Source organism: Muscardinus avellanarius (genome assembly GCF_963383645.1).
Source record: "Muscardinus avellanarius genome assembly, chromosome: 4".
Lineage (NCBI taxonomy): Eukaryota > Metazoa > Chordata > Mammalia > Rodentia > Gliridae > Muscardinus > Muscardinus avellanarius.
Window position 1 is genome coordinate 40,683,622 of NC_137789.1, and position 24,576 is coordinate 40,708,197.

Here is a 24,576-nt window from a genome sequence, read left to right on the forward strand (position 1 = left end):
TAAATAAACCAGGCGTGGTGGTACACACTTGTAATCCCAGCATTTGGGAGGCTGAGACAGGAGGACCAGGGTTCACAGACAGCTGCTTAGTGAAGCCCTTTGCAATTCAGTGAGACCCTGTTTCAAAATACAGAATATTTTTTCCATCCCCAATATTGCAAAAGGAAGGAAGGAAGGAAGGAAGGAAGGGAGGGAGGGAGGGAGGGAGGGAGGGAGGAAGGAAGGAAGGAAGGAAGGAAGGAAGGAAAGAAAGAAAGAAAGAAAGAAAGAAAGAAAGAAAGAAAAAAGGAAGGAAGGGCGGGCGGGCTAGGGGTATAACTCAGAGATAGAATGCTCCTGGGTATCATCCCCAGTATTGCAAAAATAAAAAAAATTAAAATTAATTCAACTAAAGTGACCAAAAAACAAACATGTTAAATCCTTTTTATGAAACATTATGCCTCACATAAATGTTACCTTCAAAGAAATGTCTTTTAAAGCACCCAATTAAACTAAACACTGTTTCACACTGCTTACCAAAATCATCATTACCACTTATATATAAAATCTTCCAAAGTTATAATAGCCCTTAACTCACAAACTTCAAGTTATTCATTTCAAATAACTTAAGGGAAAAAAAAGCTGTGTGTGTGTGTGTGTGTGTGTGTGTGTGTGTGTGTGTGTGTGTGTGTTAATGGGAATTGAACCCAGGGATGTTTTACCTCTAAGCTACACAGATACATCCCCGGGCCCCTTTATATTATTATTTTTTAAAACAGGGTCACACAGCCAGGCGTGGTGGCGCACGCTTGTAATCCCCGCGCTTGGTAGGTGGAGACAGGAGGATCGCGCAGGTTTGAAGCCAGCTGCGCTGGCGTAAGAGACCCTGTTTCAAAAATTTAAAATAGGTCTGGGAGTGTAGCCCGGAGGTAGAAGGGCTTCCAGGAACCCCAGTACCACCAAAAAAAAAAAAAACAGGGTCACACTATATTATGGTGCATTAGCCTTGAACCAGCGATTTTCCTGTCTCAATCTCTAAAGTACTGGAATTACCAGCATATGCCACCACACCCTGGTGAAAAAATTAAATACATTTTTATTTTACTTAATTATACTGAAATAATGAATAAATCTTAGGTCTTATTTAAATGTTGCCTTATGCAGTACTAATTATGTAAAATTACAATTCCAAGAAAAAAGAAATTTGACACCCACAAAGCAAGACAAATAATCATAAATAATTCATACCTTAAGGTAGCAGTGTACATAGCAGTAATGAAGGAGGTTATCAGAAGGCTGAGTAAGGTTGCTAACCACATGCACCAAATGTTCAGCATACATTGGGACAGAATGCTCCAGATTAATTTTATCCACCAGAATCTGAATAGATGGCAAAGGCCGAAGGGACTGGAAGTTTGTTGCATTCATGAAGTTACTTGAGTTCTGGAAAATAATAGTGTTCACTTTATATTTTAAGAGTAGAGCAGTGACTGATATATAATTTTTTCTATAATAGCTTCAGACTTGCTCATTTTGCAAGTAATATTATATTAATCTAGATATGATGTCTTTCTGTAGAACTCTCTTGCCATAACTAATATAAATGTCTTCTATATATTTTTAGGTATGTCCCAGATTTCAAAGAATGACTGTTTTATAAAATTATCATTACCTTTTTAGCTAGTGGTTTTTGTTTTTTAGACCAACTGAATATTAAGTGCCTCAGTATGATGCAAATATTTTCTTAAATTAATTTCAGTCATTCCAAAACATCATCTAAATATACAAGAGCCAGCAATCTTATTAACAAAGTGGACTCATCACAGTATAGAAGACACAAAGTATACAGGAAGAAAATATCTGATTTAAGTACCTATGTTACAAACAATACATATGTTAAAAGCTCATAAGGGCCTAAAAATCTTGAGGAGGCTTGGTAGACTCAGTGTCTCAAAGCCTTTCTGAGCTTCTAAATAAAAGCAGAAAAATGTCAAGACATTCAGTGTACATGCTCTAATTAGTACATAAACCCTTTTTCTATATTAGAACCAACTTCCTTAAAATGCCCTCCCTATATTTCTCAATAAAAAATATGACCATTCACCCAGAAGAATGTGAAAATATGTGACAAATCATTTTCTCATTTTGTCTAGCTTTCATTGTCAGAGTAATACTGCCATTTTGCAGGCATTGACCAAATATGGAAAATGCTACAAAAAACTAATAGGGTCATTTCTGAGGAAAAAATATGCCTAAAACTGACTAAATTGAACACACTCTTAATTGTTTACTCATTATTATTAGTTTTTTTTTGTTGTTGTTTTTTGTTTTGTTTTTTAGTGGTACTGGGGTTCCTGGAAGCCCTTCTACCTCCAGGCTAAACTCCCAGACCTATTTTATATTATTATTTGGAAACAGGGTCTCCTAAGCCAGCGCCCGTGGCTGGCTTCGAACCTGCGTGATCCTCCTGTCTCCGCCTCCCAAGCGCGGGAATTACAAGCGTGCGCCACTACACCCGGCCATTATTATTAGTTTTAAAACCATTATTTAAGCCGGGCATGGTGGCGCATACTTGTAATCCCAGCATTTGGGAGCCTGAGACTGGAGGATGGCGGTTCGTGGACAGCCTCAGCTACTTAGTGAGGCCCTCTGCAACTCAGTGAGACCCGGTTTCAAAATAAAGAATAAAAAATAGGGCAGGGGTTGTATCTCGGAGGTTGAATGCCCCTGGGTTCCATCCCCAAACTCGCAAAAAAAAAAAAAAAAAAAAATTATATAATAATTGCTTTCTTTCCTTTTAACTAACTATATATTACAAAGAAAAAACATAGTAAAGAATGGAAATCTATAGTATGGAGCTCAATTTTTCCACCTATAACTAATCACCCATTGAAACACAATGGAGAGCTGGGTGTGGTGGCATACCCTTGTAATCCCAGCATTTGGGAGGCTGAGACAGGAGGACAGAGGTTCACAGATAGCCTCAGCTACTTAGTGAGGCCCTCTGTAACTTAGTGACACCCTGTTTCAAAATAAAGAATAAAAAATAGGGCAGAGGGTATAGCTCAGAGGTAGAATGCCCCTGGGTTCCATCCCCAGACTGCAAAAAAAAAAACCAAACAAATGGAAGTTCTTTTCAGGGGATACTGAATGGCCACCAGAGGTAGCCAATATTTTAGCTTCAATCACCATGGCTAAGTTTAATCTCTTCTTAAAGTTTTTAAAATTTGAGTCATACAGCATATACTCTCAACAGAACATCTGTGAAAATTATTTTATTAATATGTTTGTTTGTTCAATATTCATTCTGCTCTTTCTTTGAGCCAAGACTTTTATCATTATGAAGTGGCTCAATTTTTGATAGTCCTTCTTACCTTAAAATTTTCTGAGCCAGACGTGGTGGCACACACTTGTAATCCCCGTGCTTGGGAGGCAGAGACAGGAGGACTGCGCAGGTTCAAAGCCAGCCTCAGCTGGCTTAAGAGACCCTGTTTCTAAATAAAATATAAAATAGGTCTGGGAGTGTAGCCTGGAGGTAGAAGGCCCCTGGGTTCCATCCCCAGTACCACCAAAAAAAAAAAAAAAATTCTGGTATTAAAAGGTATTAAAATAGACTCATTATCCTTCTTTTGATTAGCATTTTTAAAGGGTACAGTTTTTTCTACCCTTTTATTCCCCACTTGTACTTATACTTTCTAGTACCAAAACTGGAATGGGGATGTCTTTTTTTTTTGGGGGGGGGGTACTGGGGGTAGAACCCAGAGGCTTTTTACCTCTAAACTATACTCCCAGACCTATTTTTATATTTGATTTGGAAACAGGGTCTAGGTTGCTGAGAGCCTCACTAAGTAGCTGAGGCTGGCTTTGAACCTGTGTGATCCTCCTGTCTCAGCCTCCCAAGAGTGGGGATTACAAGTGTGCGCCACCACGCCTGGCATCGGAAAGTCTTTTGAAATCTTCAACATTTTATCTTAAAGTCACTAAAGTTAAAGTTCATGTCTATAACCCACTTTACTTTTTTTATTGTTGTGGTATGAGGGTTTGAACCTAGGGACTCACACATGCCAGGCAAGCACTCTACCACTGAACTATGTCTCTAGTTCTCTAATATCTTAAATACTTCTAAGACTGCATGTGATATAAATTTTTCTTTATATTCATTTTGTTAGCGCCGGGCGTGGTGGCACACTCTTGTAATCCCCGCACGTGGGAGGCGGGGACAGGAGGATAACACAGGTTCGAAGCCAGCCACGCTGGCTTAAGAGACCCTGCTTCCAAATAAAAATATAAAAAATAGGTCTGGGAATGTAGCCCAAGGTAGAAGGGCTTCCAAAAACCCCAGTACAACCCAAAAAATTAATTAATTAATTAATTATGTTAGATTTTAATACTTCCTAATAATTTTTATTAGGAAGTTAATACCATGGATAAAAGTTATAGAGGATCTTTTTCTTTTTTTTTTTCTTTTTTTTTTTTTTTTTTGGTGGTACTGGGGTTCCTGGAAGCCCTTCTACCTCCGGGCTACACTCCCAGACCTAATTTTACATTTTTATTTGGAAACAGGGTCTCCTAATCCAGCACGTGCGGCTAGCTTCGAACCTGCGTGATCCTCCTGTCTCTGCCTCCCAACACGGGGATTACAAGCGTGTGCCACCACGCCCGGCTATAGAGGATCTTTATAATACTATCTTTCTCTAAACTAGCTATGCTTTAGTGAACAGACAAAATGTAAGCAGGCCATCTTGTTCTCATTAAGGAATGGAATTGGGCTTTCTTAGAACTAATCTACTTCCACCTGGATTTGCTGCTAGGGTGTTGCCTTACAAGGTATCAAAGAAAAGCTTCTTACCAAACTAAGCATGCTCTTAGCATACAATCCAGCAATTGTGCTCCAATACACTGAGAATGTACTGATAATGTACTTAAAGGAATTGAAGACATGTCCACACAAAAACCACACACATTTCATAGCAGCTGTTTTCCTCACTGATAAAACTTGGAAGCAACCAAGGTGTCTTCCAGTAGATAAGTGGACAAATAAACTATGATAAATCTAAACAATGGAATATTATTTAACACTAAAAAGAACTAAGTTTTCAAGCCATGAAAAGACACAGAGGATAGCTACATGTACAGTAGTGAAAGAAGCTCATCTAAAACAGCTATGTACTGTGAGATTCTACTGTGACTTTATGGAGAAGGCAAATCAAGAAGTGGTTGTCAGTGGGTAAAATGAGAGGAAAGAACAGGAGGAGTACTGAAGATATATAAGACAGTGAAACCATTCTGTGTGGTACTGAGATGGGAGATGCAGATACTATGCATTTCTCAAGCTCACAGAATGTAAATAGAAAGAGTAACTTTGAACCTCACTATGATGTATAATTACAATGCCCCAGTAAATGTATAATAAAGAAACAAATTGGGTGTCAACTCATCCAAAAAAAAATCCCTAGAGACATTAATTGATAAATTATGTGCCAATGAAGCTTCTGCAATTATAATAAATATACCACTCTAGTGGTAGAGGTAAAGCAAGAATGAGAGAAAGAATATGAGAAATCTCAGTTCCTATGGCTCAGTTTCAATATGATCCTAAAACTGCTTTAAAACTTAAGTCCATTTTTAAAAAGCTAGGAAACAGAAATGGAAATAATAAAAAATTACTGACATTTTAATTTTCTCCACTGATATTTTCTCCAGATGGTCTTATTTTTAATACTATTCTTCATCTTGACTAGTCAAAAAACGGCAAAGATACAAAATGAAACTAATAGGTCATAATTTTCTGCCATTCTTCCATAAGTTTTTCTTAAAAGTTAGGATGATTTGTATTTCCATAAATATCATCATTATATAGATATCAAAAGTTATATGACAGGAAATTATAAAAAATAAAAGATAAAATTTTACACATATAAGTCAAACCAAGAAAGCAATACATTATACCTAGATCTTAAATATTAGGCATCTAGTAAGTTCTCAGTAAAAATAATAGCAATAATCACTGGGTTCTTTTTGTATATTTTTTCATTTATTTATTTATTTATTTTTATTTATTTATTTATTTTATTTTATTTTATTTTTGGTGGTACTAAGGTTCCTGGAAGCCCTTCTACCCTGGCCTACACTCCCAGACCTATTTTACACGTTTTCATTTTTTGGAAAGAGGGTCTCTTAAGCCAGCATGGCTGGCTTCGAGCCTGCGCAATCCTCCTGTCTCTGCCTCCCAAGCGCGGGGATTACAAACGTGAGCCACCACGCCCGGTGCTACTGGGTTCTTAAAATACATATACAAATGGTTTAAATTATTTCATTCAATGTTATCAATGTTAAGAATAATACTAAGAAAATTAATCTGTGCCAGCATCCTGACAATCATATATACATCCATGTCACAAAGTTAAGGTTCAACCAAAACCTAAGTCTTGATAGAATATTCTACAATGCTCATAGATAAGGGGAAAGTAGTCCTAAAAGGAGCTATTAAAAAATTATTTCTCACAGGGCATGGTGGCACACGCTTATAATCCCAGCGCTTGGGAGGCTGAGTCAGGAGGATCACATAGATTCAAAGCCAGACTCAGCTACTGAGTGAGGCTCTCAGCAACTTAGTGAAACCCTGTTTCCAAATAAAGTATTAAATAGGTCTGGGGGTATAGCCCAGAGGTAGAAAAGCCCCTGGGTTCCACCCACAGTAACACAAGAAAAAAAAATTATTTCTCATTGAACTACCCATCTTCAGGGATGAGCCATGAGACAGTTTCTCATCTCTCTCTTCCCTCATTCAGGTGAGAAATGGGCTTTCCAATTACTCATCTCAGCTTACAAATGGATACTACATAACTGATTAGCTGAGGTGGGACACCACAGGAGCCCTACCACGCATGTTGACACTTAGCACTTTGGTGGCAGTGTTATGCTAGTGGACAAAAGCTGACAGCATTACTGATTTTCTCTAGCTGTGTAGGTAAGTGATTAATTTAATTTACCTGGACCTAATGCTTCTTAAGTCACAAAATCTATAAGCCAGCTTTAAAAATATAATTTTGTTTTTCAGGAAAGGAAAACAAGGCTTAGTGATATCCCAGGCTAGTATATTTAAAATTAATTTCTAAGAATTAACAATCAGTTACATTGCTTTTACTCCATCATGAATAAATACATAAGCAGATATTCTTTTATTTAAAAACGTAAAGTACATATGAGACAAAAAAAAAGTAATGAACTGAAAATATACCTTTTCTCCCATAATGACAGGAAGCAAATGGTCTAGTAAGTTGAATTCAGCCATAAAAATTGTGCAGGTACACTTAAGGAGGGTAACACTTGTATGCCTAGTAGGAATATACTCCTCCAAAGAAGCTATTTCTTCTGGATTCAATACTATTTCATTTACATCCTTAATTTCTAAAATGAAAATGATGAAGATTTAATGAGAAAATTTTTATTTTATTGGTATATTGTAATTATGCATCATAGCAAAATTCAAAGTATTGCATTCATATATACACATGACATCACATGTTTCCTTCCCCCTCCTGGACCTCTTCCCCTTTCTGTACTTCCAAGTGAAATTGTCAGGAAACATTCATATATGAACCTAACAGTGTTCATTCTATTAACTTAAATATTTTTAAGTAATTAACTTTCTTAAACAATGAAATTAATCAATTCACCAAATTTTATGGCCGAATTCTCTATTTCTTTTCAACAATGAAGCAGTTGTTAAATAACAAAATGTATTATAAAGTACTCTAGAATGTAAATGTTTAAGTCTTTGCTACACAAAAATTAGTTTGTTATTTTAAAACCTTTTAAGAAGTTCCCAATTTTTTAAAGAATAGCAGCTTTCTGGTTATGAAAATACCACTGAGATAATATAAAGGCAAGATAGGGAAAAAATATTTGCTATACACAGAAATACAGTTAGAGATAAAGAGACAGAGAAAAAGACATCGCCACAAAGGACTTGTATCCATAGAAAAATCTTTAAATAAAAATAAGAAACCTTCTTAAAATCATTAAGAAATGAATAAATAATACATAAATAGGCAAAAAATAAATGACCTGAATAAGCATAAGATCATATATCCAAATGGCCAAAAGTTTCATCAAAAGGTAGTCTGGATAACTACAAATAAAGTCACAATGGGGTGGTACTACATGCCCACTCGGTGGTCAAAATGAAAAACAGAGAGAACACTAAGTGTAGTAAGACATGTGGAACAGAGGACAGTAAACTTTTTCTATAAGAGTCATATAAAAAATACTGTGGGCTTTGTGGGTCATGTATCTGTCACAATTATTTCAATCTACCATTGTGGTACGGCAGCTTCCAGAAGGCAATATTAGCTGAATGAGCATGGCTATAATCTAATATGATTTATTAGCAGGACGTAGTGGCACGTGCTTGTAATCCCAGCATTTGGAAGGCTGAGACAGGAGGATCCCATTTCACAGCCAGCCTCAGCTACTTAGTAAGGCCCTTTGCAACTCAGTGAGACCCTGTTTCAAAAAAATAAAGAATAGCTGGGCATGGTGGCGCACGCTTGTAATCCTAGTGCTTGGGAGGCTGAGACAGGAGGATCGCACAGGTTCGAGAGCCAGCCTCAGCTACTTAGTGAGGCTCTCAGCAACTTAGTGAGACCCTGTTTCCAAATAAAATATATAAAATGGGTCTGGGAGTATAGCCCAGAGGTAGAAAGCCTCTGGGTTCCACCCCCAGTACCACCAAAAAATAAAATAAATAAAAAATAAAGAATAGAGCTGGGCATGGTGGCACACTCTTGTAATCCCAACACTTGGGAGTCTGAGACAGGAGGATCGCACAGGTTCGAAGCCAGCCTCACCTACTGAGTGAGGCTCTCAGCAACTTAGTGAAACCCTGTTTCCAAATAAAGTATAAAATAGGTCTGGGAGTATAGCCCAGAGGTTAAAAAAAAAAAAACCCTGATTCCACCCCCATTACCACAAAAGAAAAACAATAATAAAAATAAAATTTTAAAAATAGAATAAAAAATAGACCTGGGGGTATACCTCAAAGGTAGATGCCCCTGGGCCCCATTCCCAGTACCACAAAAAGATATATATATATGATTTTATTTAGGGATACTCAAGATTGAATTTTGTATAATTTTCATATTACAGAAAACAAAACTCTCTTCTAACCATTTACAATGTGGAAAAAAAAGAGAAAACATTTTGTGTTCACTGGCTGTATAAAAACTAGCAGCAGACCATAATCTGATCAACAGCAACTCAAAGTCTCATATTCTGCTGGCAAACTTGTAAAGTAGTTCAGTCCCTCAAGAATACAGTCTGAGCCAGGTGTGGTGGTGCATGTTTATAATCCCAGCATTCGGAAGACCGAGACCAGAGAATCTCTGTTCACAGACAGCCTCAGCTACTTAGCAAGGCCCTTTGCAACTCGGTAAGACCCTGTTTCAAAATAAAGAATAAAAAACAGGGCTCGGTGTGTCGCTCAGAGGTAGAATGCCCCTGGGTTCTATCCCCAGTACTGCAAAAAAAAAAAAAAAAAAAAAAAAAAAGAATAGTTTGTAGACAGGCATGGTGGTACACGCTTATAATCCCAGTATTTGAGAGGCTAAGACAGGATGATCACAGGTTCGCAGCCAGCCTCAACTACTTATTCAGGCCCTCCACAACTTAATGAGATCCTGTTTCAAAATAAAGAATAAAACAGGGTGGTAACTATCTTCTGTATTTCTATCTTTCTAATAAACTTCTTTATATCTTCAGCCAAGAGTCCAGGCTAATGTGTATTTACCCTTAGCTCAGGAGAAGAACCCGCGCTTTTTTCTCTTCTGGTATTCTGTTTTTTGGGTTTTGTTGTGGTTTAAGGGAAATTGTGTCCGGGACCCTAACAGGAGTCCCCGGGAAAAGTTTCCCCAAAACCATAACATTCCCAAAATGTAACAGTAACCATATCTTCAAAACATGTACAAAAAATTAATTATACAGCAAATTCTTTTTCCCCAGAAGTACCTAAGAGTTCCTGAATGTTAAATAAATGTTTTAAGCCCATCTTCACAGCTGGCTCTTAGAATTCATTAATGTGGAAAAACAGTTATATTTTATAAGTATACACTAGAAAAAGTATCAAAAGAGTATAACAACAAAATACTGGCAAACTACTATGCAAATGATTTCTACATCTTGACCTCTCCACACACAAGTCCATTTTCTAGATTGACAAGTGAATAAAAGTCCTCACCAACAGTCAAAATACAGTAAAGGAATTCTTAGCTAAACAGAAAAAAAGGTCATAAAATAATTCAAATCAACTAATGAGAGATTCAAAATCAAACCAAAAACAAACCTGGCTTTATTCTGCTGTATGGTTCATATTCATGTTCCAAGGCACAAACAATCATTTTCAAAATCCTATGAATAGCACTGCTATCCAAGCGAAAATCAAGAGGACCTATAACAAGGGTTTTGGTAGATTTTTCTTGGACTGTTCCCAAATCTTCATTTTTCCCTGAAGAAAAGTCTTGCTGATTTGCAGAACCTATAAAAATTCAAATTTCATTTTAGTATTTTAAGCATCAATCAGATATAGTAAATATATATTTTAATATTTCTCTTCTACACTTTTAGCTTATAGCTTAGTGATGATTTATTAGCTTGCATGGTTCTGATTTTGTTTTGTTTTTGCAGTAATGGGGATGGAACCTAGGGGCATTCTACCCCCTGAGCTACAGCCCCAGTCCCATTTTTTATTCTTTATTTTAAAATGTTCTAAGTTGCAAAGGGCCTAAGTAGCCAAGGCTGGCCAATAACCTGCAATCTCCTGTCTCAGCCTTCCAAGTATCGGGATTACAAGCATGTACCACCACACCTGGCTTAAAGAGTTTTTATGTACATTGTGCCTATTTAGTTTTGGTCTTGGAACCTGGCCTTAGAGCTTGACGTCTGTCTGTTTCTGTGAGTGGAACTCGGCTTCCTCTGGGCATCCTCCCCTCATTTGATTAAAGATTGTATGAAAAATGAGAAAGGAATTTTTCTTGAGCCAAAAAACCCATCCTGACAGAAAAGCAGGTTCTGAATCATACCACTACCACCAAAGAGATGTAGGTAAAGCTGTGATTTTTAAATTCAAAAGTCATGTTTGGGTTATAAACTAGAAATTTAATAAAATCCTGTCAAACTAAAAATAAATCACTATAATTAAAAAGCCTTTAAGGTCCGTATTTTTATTTATACAGACATTAACAAAATCAACTAATTAAAATAATTTTGTTATCTATTAAACTTATTGCAAGTGATATAAAACCAAAATTTTTATTCTTAGAAAATTATTCTATAAAACATAACAGACTGAGATTGAGTACTAAAATGTTATTACATTAACTAGAAAGGGAGATTTTTGAGAAATTGTACTTTACTATTAATTTATCTTAGAAGTTTCACTGAAAATTGGATTAAAATTACAAGGCACCTTAAGAGTTGTATAGTGACCATCAAAATGAATAATTATAACATGCCTTAATCATGTTCCAGAATAAAATTATTATTTCCATGCACCATGGTCCATAATCCTAGATCCTGGATCTCTCTTCTATCCGTACACTGTCAGATGAACAATACATTTCATAGACTGACAAGAAATAAAAACTGTTTTCTAAAGAAAATCTCAGTCCTATCTATAAGTATTTCTTGTTATCTAACATATATACTTCTTGTATTAGAGATTTGGTTTTAATACAAAGACCCTTCATTTTATGTGAAAATACACAATATTTTCATTCTTAAGTCATCTCTTTATTGACATAAGGAGAGGAAAGTAATGCTTTCCAGTATTACTTTTAGAATCTAGAGACCTAAGTAAACATAAAAATTCTATATTCACACCTTCTGATAACTTAAAAAATGCTTTAGACACAAAATAGTACAGTTTAATTGTTAGTGTCAATATCATGAGCAAAATTAAATATACTAGTTACATATACTTAACCAGATGAGGCAGTAGGAAGAAAATCTTAAATTGACTATGTAATGCATGTACACTCTGTAAGTCGACACTTATATGTCTAAGGAAAATACAAAGCTAAACTTACACATATTTCTGATATGTGTAATTAGTACTAAATCATATTAGAAGTTAAGGATAAATAACACATCATTCACATCTACCATGAAGGAATACAGGAATCAAATAAGTTAATACAATTTAAATAAAATAAAGTCTTGCATTTAGACACAATAATTATTAGCTATTATCATCACCATATAAATGGATACAGATTTGCAATGAGAAACATTAACACTTAAATACAGCATTTCCAATAGCAAAAGAGGAATAAATGAAGATTATTAAGTGAATACCTTTTTAAAATACATGTGATATTTATTTATTTATTTATTTATTTATTTATTTATTTATTTACTTTGGTGGTGCTGGGGTTTCTGGAAGCCCTTCTACTCCAGGCTACACTCCCAGACCTATTTTTTATATTTTTATTTGGAAACAAGGTCTCTTAAGCTAGCACTGGCTTGGAACCTATGTGATATTCCTGTCTCCGCCTCCCAAGCACAGGGATTACAAGTGTGCACCACCATGCCTGGCTAATACATGTGATTTAATTCCCAGTACTAACCACCCAAGAAAAAATACAAGTGATGTTCACAAGTTAAAATAACAGTGATATTTTTTAAGTCAACTTATCTAATTAAGCAATTAGTTACATAAGTGATAACCCAAAAATAAAACTTATTCCACAAATTTCAAAGTATCAGTTTCTTTAGTGAAGAAGGAAACTGATAGGTGGAAAGCAACACATAAAAAACTCATGAACTGGTATCAATGTCCTATTTCTTGACTAGTGTGGGGGATACACAGGTGTTCACTTTATAATTCTTTGCTATTCTGTGTGTAAAAGAATATAATTTTTCTGTATGTATATCCCAACATTATGCTTAAAAGGAAATGCACGAAGATATGAATAGACTATTGGAAAAAGCAAAAAGCATGAAAAATTCAAATATTAAACTACCAGCTTCTCAGAAAGAAGTAAACAATCTAGCAAATATAAATCATGTTTTTCTCTTTCAAAAACTGCAGTAAAAGCACATACACAATTAACAAAATTTTCAGGGTTAGATTTCCTTACTTGGGATATTACTACTTCATACCTCTCCTCCCAGTAAACCAAGTCTCTTCATAAGACATGACTACAACATTATACTGAATACTAAGAAAACTATCAGCTTGTAATTGGTAACTACGTCACTATAATCATTTAAAAAGTGCTTAGAACACAGACTTCTGAGTTATACTTTCATATACCTAAGTGGCAAAGGATGATTTCCACCTCAGTGTTCACAGATACCTCAGAAAATATTTCTACCTTTCTAAATGTTTATCACTAGCAAACTATATTAACTTGAGCCTAGAATCTGGTAAACTATTCAAACCGAAGGAATTTATGTCTTCAAAACCAGCGCTAGAGAAAATACTCAAGGAGATTAACTACAAGAAGAAATAGGTAATACACGCCAGAAACAAAGAAATAAGATTGTCTATCCAGCAGACAACTAAGCAAAGAAGAATAAACAGTATCTAAAACAGAAATAAAATCCTAACATGCTAGGAATTAAAAATTATCTCTATAATCACACTGAATGTAAATGGCCTCAACTAGCCAATAAAAACACATAAAGTGGCAAAATGGACTAAAAACCAGAATCCATCCATCTGCTGCTTACAAGAAACATACCTTACAAGTAAAGATAGCAACAAACTCAAGGTAAAGGGCTGGAGCAGGGTAATCCATGCTAACGGAACTCGAAAGCAAGCAGGAGTAGCAACTATGATATCAGACAACTTAGACTTCAAACCCAAACGTATTAGAAGAGACAAAGAAGGTCATATTTTACTGGTAAAAGGAATAATCCAGCAAGAGGAAATAACAATAATCAACATCTATGCCCCAAACATAGGTGCAGATACATTCATAAATCAAACTCTTTGTGACATGAAGTCACACATAAATCCCAATACAATAATACTGGGAGACTTCAACAAACAATCAATACATGGGATTGCATGAAACTGAAGAGCTTCTGTTCAGCAAAGGAAACTATCAAGAACCTCAATCGAGAGCCAACAGAATGGGAGAAGATTTTTGCCACATACACCACTGATAGAGGACTAATATCTAGAATATACAGAGAACTCAAGAAACTCAACACTAAGAAAACAAAGCATCCAATAACAAAATGGGCAAATGAACTAAATAGACACTTCACAAAAGAAGAAATTCAAATGGTCAATAAATGCATGAAAAATGCTCAACATCACTGGCAATCAGAGAGATGCAAATCAAAACTACCCTGAGATTTCACCTAACTCCAACTAGAATGGCAATCATTCAAAACACAAACAACAACAGATGCTGGCAAAGATGTGGAGAAGTGGGAACTCTAAGACATTGTTGGTGGGATTGCAAATTACTGCAACCACTTTGGAAAACAGTATGGAGAATCCTCAGAAGAATGGGAACAAACCTACCATTTGATCCAGCAATACACTGTTGGGTATCTACCCAAAAGAAAAGAAACCAAACTACCAAACTAATGCATGTGTATCTATGTTCATAGCTTCATAATTCACCATAGCCAAACTATGGAACCAGCCAAGATGTCCATCAACAGATGAATGGATTACAAAACTGTGGGATATGTACACAATGGAATTTTACTCAGCCATCAAAAAAAACTCAATTACATCATTTTCAGGGAAATGGATGGAACTGGAGGACATTATGCTAAGTGAGATTAGTCAGTCACAAAAAATAAGAAATCAGATGCATTCCCTAATATGTGAAAGCTAAGGAGAAATGGGTCACAGGAGGAACTCTAGATGAAAAAAAAAAAAAACCTATAGAGGACCAAACAAGACAACCTAAATGAGGGGATGGGAGGGGGGGAGAAGGAAAATCTCTAAAACACACAATATACTTAAACATATCGAAGTCAACCACTAAGCCAAGCAAGGGAAGAAGGGATGGGGCGGGAATGGGGTGGGAATTGGGTAGGGGTTAAATCGGTGATGTGTACATGTATGTACACACAAGGTTTTTATCCCAATATGATGTGTGAATATAATGTACCAATAATTTTTTAAAATATTAATAAATAAAAATAAATAAATAAATGTAAAATAGGTCTGGAAGTGTAGGTCCGAGATAGAAGGGTTTCCAGAAACCCCAGTACCACCCAAAAAAAAAAAAAAGAAATATTACCAAAAAGAAACAGAAAAATAACTGTTCTTCCTTCTCTGTGTATTAAAGGAAACTTTCTATAAGATCAACTCCTCTGTCAAGTCTCTGAACCCCTGAGACAAAAGTCATCACTTTCTTACCTAGACCTCTCTTGGCTCTCTAGTTATACAACTAGTCTTGACATATTATATAATAATAATAATTCATTTAAATGCCTTGTTCAGCACTATCTATTGATTTCTTGAGAAATACTTGGTCTTCTTTGTATCCACAGTACCTAACATATCACCTAGCATAAGCTACATTTGATCTTAGTCAGTAGGCTGAGACACAATAACCCAGTACGCAGAGGTCTTTTTTAAATTAAAAAAATACAAAAATTTAACAAGAACCTATTTACAAATTAAAAAGACTGAAATAATAACTACACCATATATGAATGTGTATGTACACATAATATCAAATGGTGACATTTTCAAAAACAATGTTTTTGGGTTTTGTGTCTCTGTGTTGTGTGTGCACGTGCGAGTGATAATGGGGATGGAATATATGGGCTTTCTACCTCTGGGCTACACTGCCAGACCTATTTTATATTTTATTTGAAAACAGGGTCTCACTAAGTTCCTGAGAGCCTCACTAAGTAGCTGAGGCTGGCTTTGAAACTCCTGACTCAGCCTCCCAAGTACTGGGAATATAAGCATGCACCACCACACCCAGCTCTGGAAATATCATGTTTACTAAAATAGGAAAATAAAATAATAACAAAGTACATAATAAAATAAAACCTGTATCTATAATCTCTAAAAATTTTTACTTCTACTTTTCTAATTGAAACAACAAATTCATTTTAATAAAAAAAGTTGTATATAAAGCTTCAAAATGTATATAATACAGAAAAGGAAATGTTCATTATTTTTGACAACATAGTATAAAATGTGATGTATGAAACTTGCAAATTTGGTACATATAAGAACTAAATATAATTGGTTATACAAAATGTCTTTTCAGTTAGCTGTAAAAAAAAAAAAAAAAAGGATTAAAAACATCAAGAACCAAGCCAGGCATGGTGGCACAAGTTTGTAATCCCAGCATTTGGGAGGCTGAAACAAGAGGATCACAGTTCATGGACAGCCTCAGCTACTTAGTGAGGCCCTCTGCAACTCAGTGATACCTTGTTTCAAAATAAAGAATAAAATATAAGGCTAGGGTGCAGCTCTGAGGAAGAATGCCCCTGGATTCCATCCCCAGTACCGCAAATAAATAAATAAATAAATAAAATAAAAATGTCAAAAACTTTAGAAAATTATAACATTAAAATATAATCATCACCAAAGTATCAAAAAGTAAATCTAATGTTAACAGTACAACCAATAAAGGCCAAATCAACTGTGAAGACAGCTTTGTTTTTGTTCTCCAAGAAAAGGAAAACATAAAGAGAAGGAACTAGTACCTTTGCCATTGGTGTTTTCCATGGTGTACAGATAATCCATGTAAAAAGCCCCAAACCTCTGCATTCCAGCTATCTCAGTATATGCCTCCTGCCAACAAAGTAATGCAAAAAGAACATTATACAGAAGAAATTTGTGAGTTTAAAATCTAGTAGATAGGATACATATTCTTACAGGAATTACAACATCTCAAACCAACAACAAAAGAACAGAGGGTACCTAAGAACTTTCTTCTAAAATAGGTAAGATTACCTCTACTGAAATGACATAAAAGGATAAATATAACTCTACCAGACGTTTTGACCACTGTACCAATAATGTCTAGTTAACGAGTATCTATAATGGAGTAGATAGCATACTCTTGAACTTTATCACTATCACTAAAGTATCTAATAATGTATACTCTCAAAGAGTTATTTCTTAAATATTTCAGTACACTGATATAAAATAATTGAACATTAAAGATATCTTACAATATCCTAAATGTATGTTGATATGCAGGTTAAAATTAAATTTTTTCTCTCTTTTTTTGCAGTATTAGGGATGGAACCCAGGGGCATTCTACCTCCAAGCTACACCCTCGGCCCTATTGATTTTTTTTCTTTATTTTAAAACAGCGTCTCACTGAGTTGCAAAGGGCCTCACTAAGTAGATGAGGCTGAAAGCAAATAGCAATCCTCCTGTCTCAGCCTTCCAAATGCTGGAATTACAAGTATGTGCCACCACGCCCAGCTTAAATTTTTTAACTACAAAGTAATTAATAATGAAAAGGTTAAATTATATTCTATTAAATTAATCTTCAGTTAACTTTTGCATTTTAAATTTATTACATAAATACTCTCCATAAATATAATAATACAGTATTACATGAAAAATTCAAACAGTACAAAAAGTACATACAATGAGAAGTGAAATTCAGCCGGGCGTGGTGGCGCACGCTTGTAATCCCCATGCTTGGGAGGCAGAGACAGGAGGATCACGCAGGTTCGAAGCTCGAAGCCAGCCGCGCGGGCTGGCTTAGGAGACCCTGTTTCCAAATAAAAATGTAAAAATAGGTCTGGGAGTGTAGCCCGGAGGTAGAAGGGCTTCCAGGAACCCCAGTACCACCAAAAAAAAAAAAAAAGTGAAATTCATTTCTCATCAGTCCAATAGTCTGGAGGTAAAAAAAATTAATAAGAAAAATTCTGTTTCCTCCATGACTATTTTAACAGTAGGGCCTATACAAACAAAATATAGTTATATACTACATACAACCAAAAACCTCTGTGCATTCCTGAAGCCTGTCTAAATGTAGAAGCCAAGAAAAAAGGTTCTAAATTAGGTTTCAATGAACAATTGGCTATAAAAAGATATTATTTGAGATGAACACTGGCAATCACAAGTAATCACACAATGTGTGCACCCAATCACAGTCTAGAATTTAGTTTCAGTATATATTCTCTGACCTTATGATGAGCTGCATCCAAGATAAATTCTGCACGAGTCCCATTATTTTCTGGGCTTCGGTAATCAAATAATGAATTTGTAAGATATGTAAGACCTTTTGTACTCAAAGTTTCACCACAAATGAAGAAACAAGCTTCCTAAAAACAAATGTAAAATTTTTAAAGAGGAGAAAACATCACTAGACTCTTAAAGAAAATAAAACCTTGGGTTTATAACATCCATTTAGCAGTCAACAGAAATCACTAAAACTTGAAATGCTGTATAAAGAATGGCATCTCCATTTTCAATGCCTATTTTTGGCAAAGAACCTTTTAATAAATCTAAAAGAAACTCTAGCCTGCCAAGTACTGAAATCTCAGTTCTTGAGAGGCTAAAACAGGAGAATCACAGGTTCGAGGCCAGCCTCAGCAACTTAGTAAAACCCTCAGCAACTTAGAAAGACCCTGATTCAAAGCCTAGTATGGTGGTACACACTTGTAATCTTAATATCTAGAAGGCTGAGACAGGAGGATCGCAGGTTCACAGGTTCGTGGCCAGCTGTAGCTACTTAGTGAGGCCCTCCACAACTTAAGTGAGACCCTTCAAAATAAAAAATAAAAAATAGGGCTGGGGGTATAGCTAGATACTCCTGAGTTCAAACTCCAGTTCTGGAGGAGAAAAAAATGTGCTTCAAAGTTGGGGGTGTAACTTGGAGATAGAATATCCCTAAATACAATCCCCAGTACTCACCCCACTTCACCCTTAGTAGCTGCCATAAAAAAGAAAGAAGAAACATTTATAAATTGGCAAGTATTTGGAACTATTATCCAGGTGTTAAGTGCTACCAACTTTTAATTCCTCCCAAGTTCTATAATTTCTTGCAAGGGAAATACAGAGAAAAACAGTAAAGCTACTCTTTTGAGCCAATGCCATATGCAGTCTAGGAAACTTTATATGGTTAAGCACATCATTGTCCCTGCATCCTGCCCAAAAAGAGGGAAGAAAGGAAGATTTTTAACTTACAGTTTCACTTCGATTCATATTCTCTTCAAAATCTTTAACACCCATAATTCCTTTAAGACACATGGCTCTGCAACCTACAAACCCAATCTGGCAGTCGAAGAAAGGTTCTCCCATCATAAGGGCCTATAAGCAGAAGGGAAACTTTAGAACTAAGAACTTCAATTTAATAAAAATATTCCAGGTTTTCTTTGTAGAATTTTATATTAGTTAGACATGTTTAAGATTATGGCCTTTCCAAATGTATTCTCCTTAGATCATAAACTCTATGAAAGTAAGAAATGTATTTCTTGTTTCTCTGACCTCAAACATTTGTATGCTTGATAATTGACACTTCATAAGCATTAATATTAATACACATTCACACATATGTACAAGTAAAGAAATAAATGATAGGCTAAATTCATGCTGCATGTCACAAAAAAATGTATGTTAAAGGAAAAATTATTTCAAACATTCATGACTACTAAAATGAAAAACACAACAGTAAATGAAACTATTTTAAGTATACAACCATGATAAAAAGCATTGGTGACAAATATTAACTTTAAGAACAAAGATTTTTTTTAAATATGTTCAATGTTGAAATATTACCTCAATTGTAGTTCCTTCTTGTTCCCAACATAATATTTCTTTAGATTTTACTTTCTGTGGACTGTAATAACTATTCTCAGCTTGCATTTCAGTGAGCTACGAAATGTAAAAATATTAAGTAAATCAACTAGCATTAAATGGCAATAAACTGTCATTATTATGATGAATTGATGAAAACAATGCCAATCTTAAGATTCAGGAAATTTAATTATTAAGCAGGAAAACAGGTGCAATGAAAACAGCTGTAAAATATTATCCATGGAACTAAGGTTAAATATGCCAGTCTAAACATTTAAATACTGCTTCTTAACTCCTTCTTACTTAATATTGCCTTAAAACTAAAAACTATGTATAATAATCTTACTCATAAAAAATTATGTTCTGCTCCAAATTTACATAATTATAACCTAAATTTTATTTTCCCTAATATTCAGTACTGTTGAATTTTGATTATTTCCAAGATTTCTCACTATTTCTAATAATAAAAAAGAAAGCTGTAAAAAAAAAAAAAAGACAAATAGTCAACAAATCTTTGTAGTTTCTAAGGACAACAGAGGAACATGAATACTGGTCAAAATATGTTTCATACTTTATCACATAGGCTCATTCAGTTGTGTGATAATTTCCTGCTAGATAACAAGTTCTAATCTAGACACTGACAAAAGAAACAAAATTTTTTTGGTTATCTAAAAATTATAATATTATTTATATTATAAAAATTAGATAATTTAAATGGTTTTTATATGTAGTCCTCTAAATTCAATGTAGTCCCATATTATAGATTATGGTACAGAGAAAGAACATTATAAAATTTAATTAAAGTCTGGAATTTAATAGTAATGCAACAATGTTGGCTTCTTAGTTTTGAAAATGTACTGTGATAGCAAAAGATAGCATAACAATAGGGAACTGGGTAAGGAGCATCAGTGAATTAGCTGTACTATTTTTGCTTTGTCTGTAATTCTGAAATTATTCCAAAATAAAAAGCTTATTTTTAAAACATTAAGGTATTCTGCCAGGGTTTGCCAATAATTTAGATACACTTATTCCCATTAAATGAATAGCATTCTTCAACTTTAAATGCAAAGTCAAAGATCACACTTTTAAAATACCAATATTTGCTGGGCGCTTTATATATTTGTACATGCTTATAATCCCAGTACTCGAGAGATTAAGACAAGAGGATCACAAGTTTGCAGCCAGCTTCAACTACTTAGTGAGGCCCTGATTCAAAATAAAGAATTTTTTAGGAAATAAGGCTAGGGGTGTAGCTCGGAGATAGAATGCCCCTGGGTTCAATCCCTAGTACAGAAATAAATAAATAAATAAATAAATAAATAAATAAATAAATAATAAATAAATCCAATATTTAAGACAAAGGCTATTGAACTTAAAATCCCAGTTTTAAGCCTAACTACTACTTTATATTGATAACAAACTAGTTATTCTTATTTTTACAAGTTTTTATGCATTTTTTAAATGTGTCCTTATTTTATGGTTGTTTCTATTACTGGTATGCTTAATGTCACAGATTTAAAGTACAATTCTGTATGCTAAAATAGTTAAATAAAAATCCAGTTTTTAAGCTTGATCATCCTTCAGCTGTCTACTATTACTGCAGAGAAAAAGCAATTGGTTGATTAAAAGAACTCAAACATGAACAATTTTAAACATTATTAGAAAAATGCTACATTTAATTTGGCATGATTTTTGTTGGACTGATATCAACTATTCAAAATGCTAATGTAGAAACATGACCTTATTTTTTGACCAAAATATGAACCACAAATTAATTCCAAACATTCCTCAAATCCAAGCTGAACGATGAATTCTAACATTTTCCTTCTAAATATCAACACATTTCCCATACAGAAATCTTTGTGAAAAATTAATACTTTAAAATTTAAAAATCAACTGGCAAAACTCACCAGAAAAGATACTATTAACTAACTTTACAAACTTATATTCAAAATAAAGTCTCTTAACGCATGTTTGTACCACACTGCACCTCAGTATAAAGTATAACTCCAATGAGTTAATAAAGGTACTTAAAAAGTAGCTTATTATTTAGCTGTTTTCTGTTCTTTTTGGAAAACTTCTGGGAAAATTAATGACATAGTAGGTAAAAATGTTTTTAAGATTGATAAAGAGTTCTCAATTTTTTTTTTGTTTTTATTTTTTGGGCTTTTTTTGTTTTGTTTTGTTTTGCTGTTCTGGGGATGGAACCCAGGGGCATCTACCTCCGAGCGACACCCCCAGCCCTATCTTTTATTCTTTATTTTGAAACAGGGTCTCACTGAGTTACAAAGGGCTCACTAAGTAGTAGCTGAGGCTGTCCACGAACCGTGATCCTCCTGTCTCAGCCTCACGAATGCTGGTATTACAAGCGTGTGCCACCATGCTCAGCAACAGTTTTCAAATTTAACTTGCATCAAAAATAAATTTAAAAAAGCATCTTGGATGTAAACATTAAAGCATTTCTGGTCTGGGGGAAGCATTAGAGCTTTGGAGAAATTACTAATCTAGAGAAATAGCTGGCAGAATACACTGACTGAATGTGGTAAGAGAAGAAAAGATATTTCTACCTCCGGTCTGTACTCCCAGACCTATTTTATATTTTATTTGGAAACAGGGTCTCACTAAATTGCTGAGAGTCTCACTAAGTAGCTGAGGCTGGCTTCGAACCTGTGCGATCCTCCTGTCTCAGCCTCCCAAGCGCAGGGATTACAAGTGTGTGCCACCACACCCAGCTAGAAAGACTTATTTGGAACTTTCAGAAGTTTTAGTCCATGGTAGGCCATGTTGTGGTGGCATGGCTCAAGGCACAGTGGGAAAGAGAGATGCTGCAGAGGTGTGGTCTGCAAGAGACACAGTTCCTGACCACAGCCCCAGAACTCGTCTCCAGTTATATCCCACCTCCAAACATGGCTGCACAGGGGACCTCCCTTAAACCTGAGCCCTTTAGGGGACATACCAAACCCAAGCCCTTATATCTCCTCATTTGAAAACAAACAGAACACAACCCATCTAGTTGTTCAGGCACCATCCTTGGATCCTCCAAACTTCACTCATGGGTCCTACTAAAATCAGGAAATCTTGCACACTTGACCTTTCAAACACATCTCAAATCCATCACTTCCAAATAACTCCACCTGCCTTCATCCTAGACCAAACCATTGTTCTCGCTTGCATGAAAATTGCAATCCTACATGATTTCCTAATTTCTGCTTTTGTGACCTTATAATCTATACTAAACACAATCTTCTATCCCTTAATGAAATACTCAATATTCTTACATCTTTATTTTTTTCTACATAAATGTTATCATCAATGAAAATACTATATATTATTTACCAACTTGTAATAACAATTTAAGTTGTAAGAGGTAGCAATTTATATATTTGTTTACTATTGTATTTGTAGAAACAAAATAGTGCCGGAAACACAAATACACAAACATTTGTTGCATGAATTAAGACATTGTTTTGAAATAGTTTATGTATGCTAACAGTGTGTGTGTGTATATATATATATATATATATATATATACACACACACACATATATATTGTGTGTGTGTGTGTGGTACTGGGGTTCCTGGAAGCCCTTCTACCTCCGGGCTACACTCCCAGACCTTTTTTTATTAATATTTTTATTTGGAAACAGGGTATCTTAAGCCAGTACAGCTGGCTTAGAACCTCCACAATCCTCCTGTCTCTGCCTTCCAAGCGTGGGGATTACAAGCATGCGCCATCACACCCAGCTGTAACTTTATATTTTTTAAATAAAAGTGTTCAATATTCTTTATGAACATACAAATTATATTCTATTTTTAATATATATGTACATGCATTTTAATGAAGAAAGTGATCAAATAATATTAAATATTGCTAAAAATAGAAGAGGATCTAGATAAGAAATTTTACTTTCTCAAAGAGTGAAAAGAAAGCCGGGCATGGTGGCACACGCTTGTAATCCCCGCACTTGCGAGGCGAAGACAGGAGGATAGTGCAGGTTCGAAGCCAGACTCACTGGCTTAAGAGACCCTGTTTCCAAACTTAAAAATATATAAAATAGGTCTGGGAGTGTAGCCCAGAGATAGAAGGGTTTCCAGGAACCCCAGTACCACCAAAAAAAAAAAAAAAAAAAGAGTGAAAGGAAAATGAAAAAAATATAAATTGTATATAAAGAGCCCTTTAGCAGGGTGTAGTGTAACACACTTGTAATCCCAGTACTTGGGAGGCTAAGACAAGAGGATCAGGATTCCCAGAGAGCCTCAGCAACTTAGTGAGACCTTGTTTAAAAATAAAGAATAGCCGGGCGCGGTGGCGCACGCTTGTAATCCCCGCGCTTGGGAGGCAGAGACAGGAGGATCGCGCAGGTTCGAAGCCAGCTGAGCGCGCTGGCTTAGGAGACCCTGTTTCCAAATAAAAATGTAAAAATAGGTCTGGGAGTGTAGCCCGGAGGTAGAAGGGCTTCCAGGAACCCCAGTACCACCAAAAAAAAAAAAAAAAAAAAAAAGAATAAAAAATAGAGCTTGGGGTGTGGCTAGGAGGTAGAATGCCCCTGGGTTCCACCCCCAGTACTACAAAATAAATAAATAAAGCCCTTTAAAGATTTTTTTTTAGAAAATTATGGCAATGGTGTGAAGAAAAAGGAATTCTTATATCCTGTTAGTGGGAATGTAAATTAGTACCACCATTATGTCTCAAGAACAGTATGAAGGTTCCTCAAAAATATAAAAACAGAATACCATATGATTCAGCTATGTGACATCTGGTATATATCCAAAGGAAATGAAACCAGCATACCAAAGAGATTCCTGAACTCCCACATCTATTGTGGCTCTACTCACTATAGCTA

The 24,576-nt window shown here is 35.2% G+C and overlaps 1 protein-coding gene across 3 annotated transcripts in view; it reads right to left on the minus strand.

Moving 5' to 3' along the window:
- The window catches only part of VPS13B (vacuolar protein sorting 13 homolog B), a gene marked incomplete at both ends in the record, with an annotated part of 689,491 nt that overhangs the window by 614,974 nt on the left and 49,941 nt on the right, over window positions 1-24,576 (minus strand). For all 3 annotated transcript variants that reach the window (XM_080693506.1, XM_080693505.1, XM_080693507.1), the window contains 7 exons: window positions 1,228-1,422; window positions 7,220-7,389; window positions 10,322-10,513; window positions 16,678-16,765; window positions 18,121-18,258; window positions 19,124-19,246; window positions 19,715-19,810. In XM_080693506.1, the coding sequence (XP_080549632.1) occupies window positions 1,228-1,422; window positions 7,220-7,389; window positions 10,322-10,513; window positions 16,678-16,765; window positions 18,121-18,258; window positions 19,124-19,246; window positions 19,715-19,810 (1,002 nt within the window). The remainder of the gene's footprint in view (window positions 1-1,227; window positions 1,423-7,219; window positions 7,390-10,321; window positions 10,514-16,677; window positions 16,766-18,120; window positions 18,259-19,123; window positions 19,247-19,714; window positions 19,811-24,576) is intronic.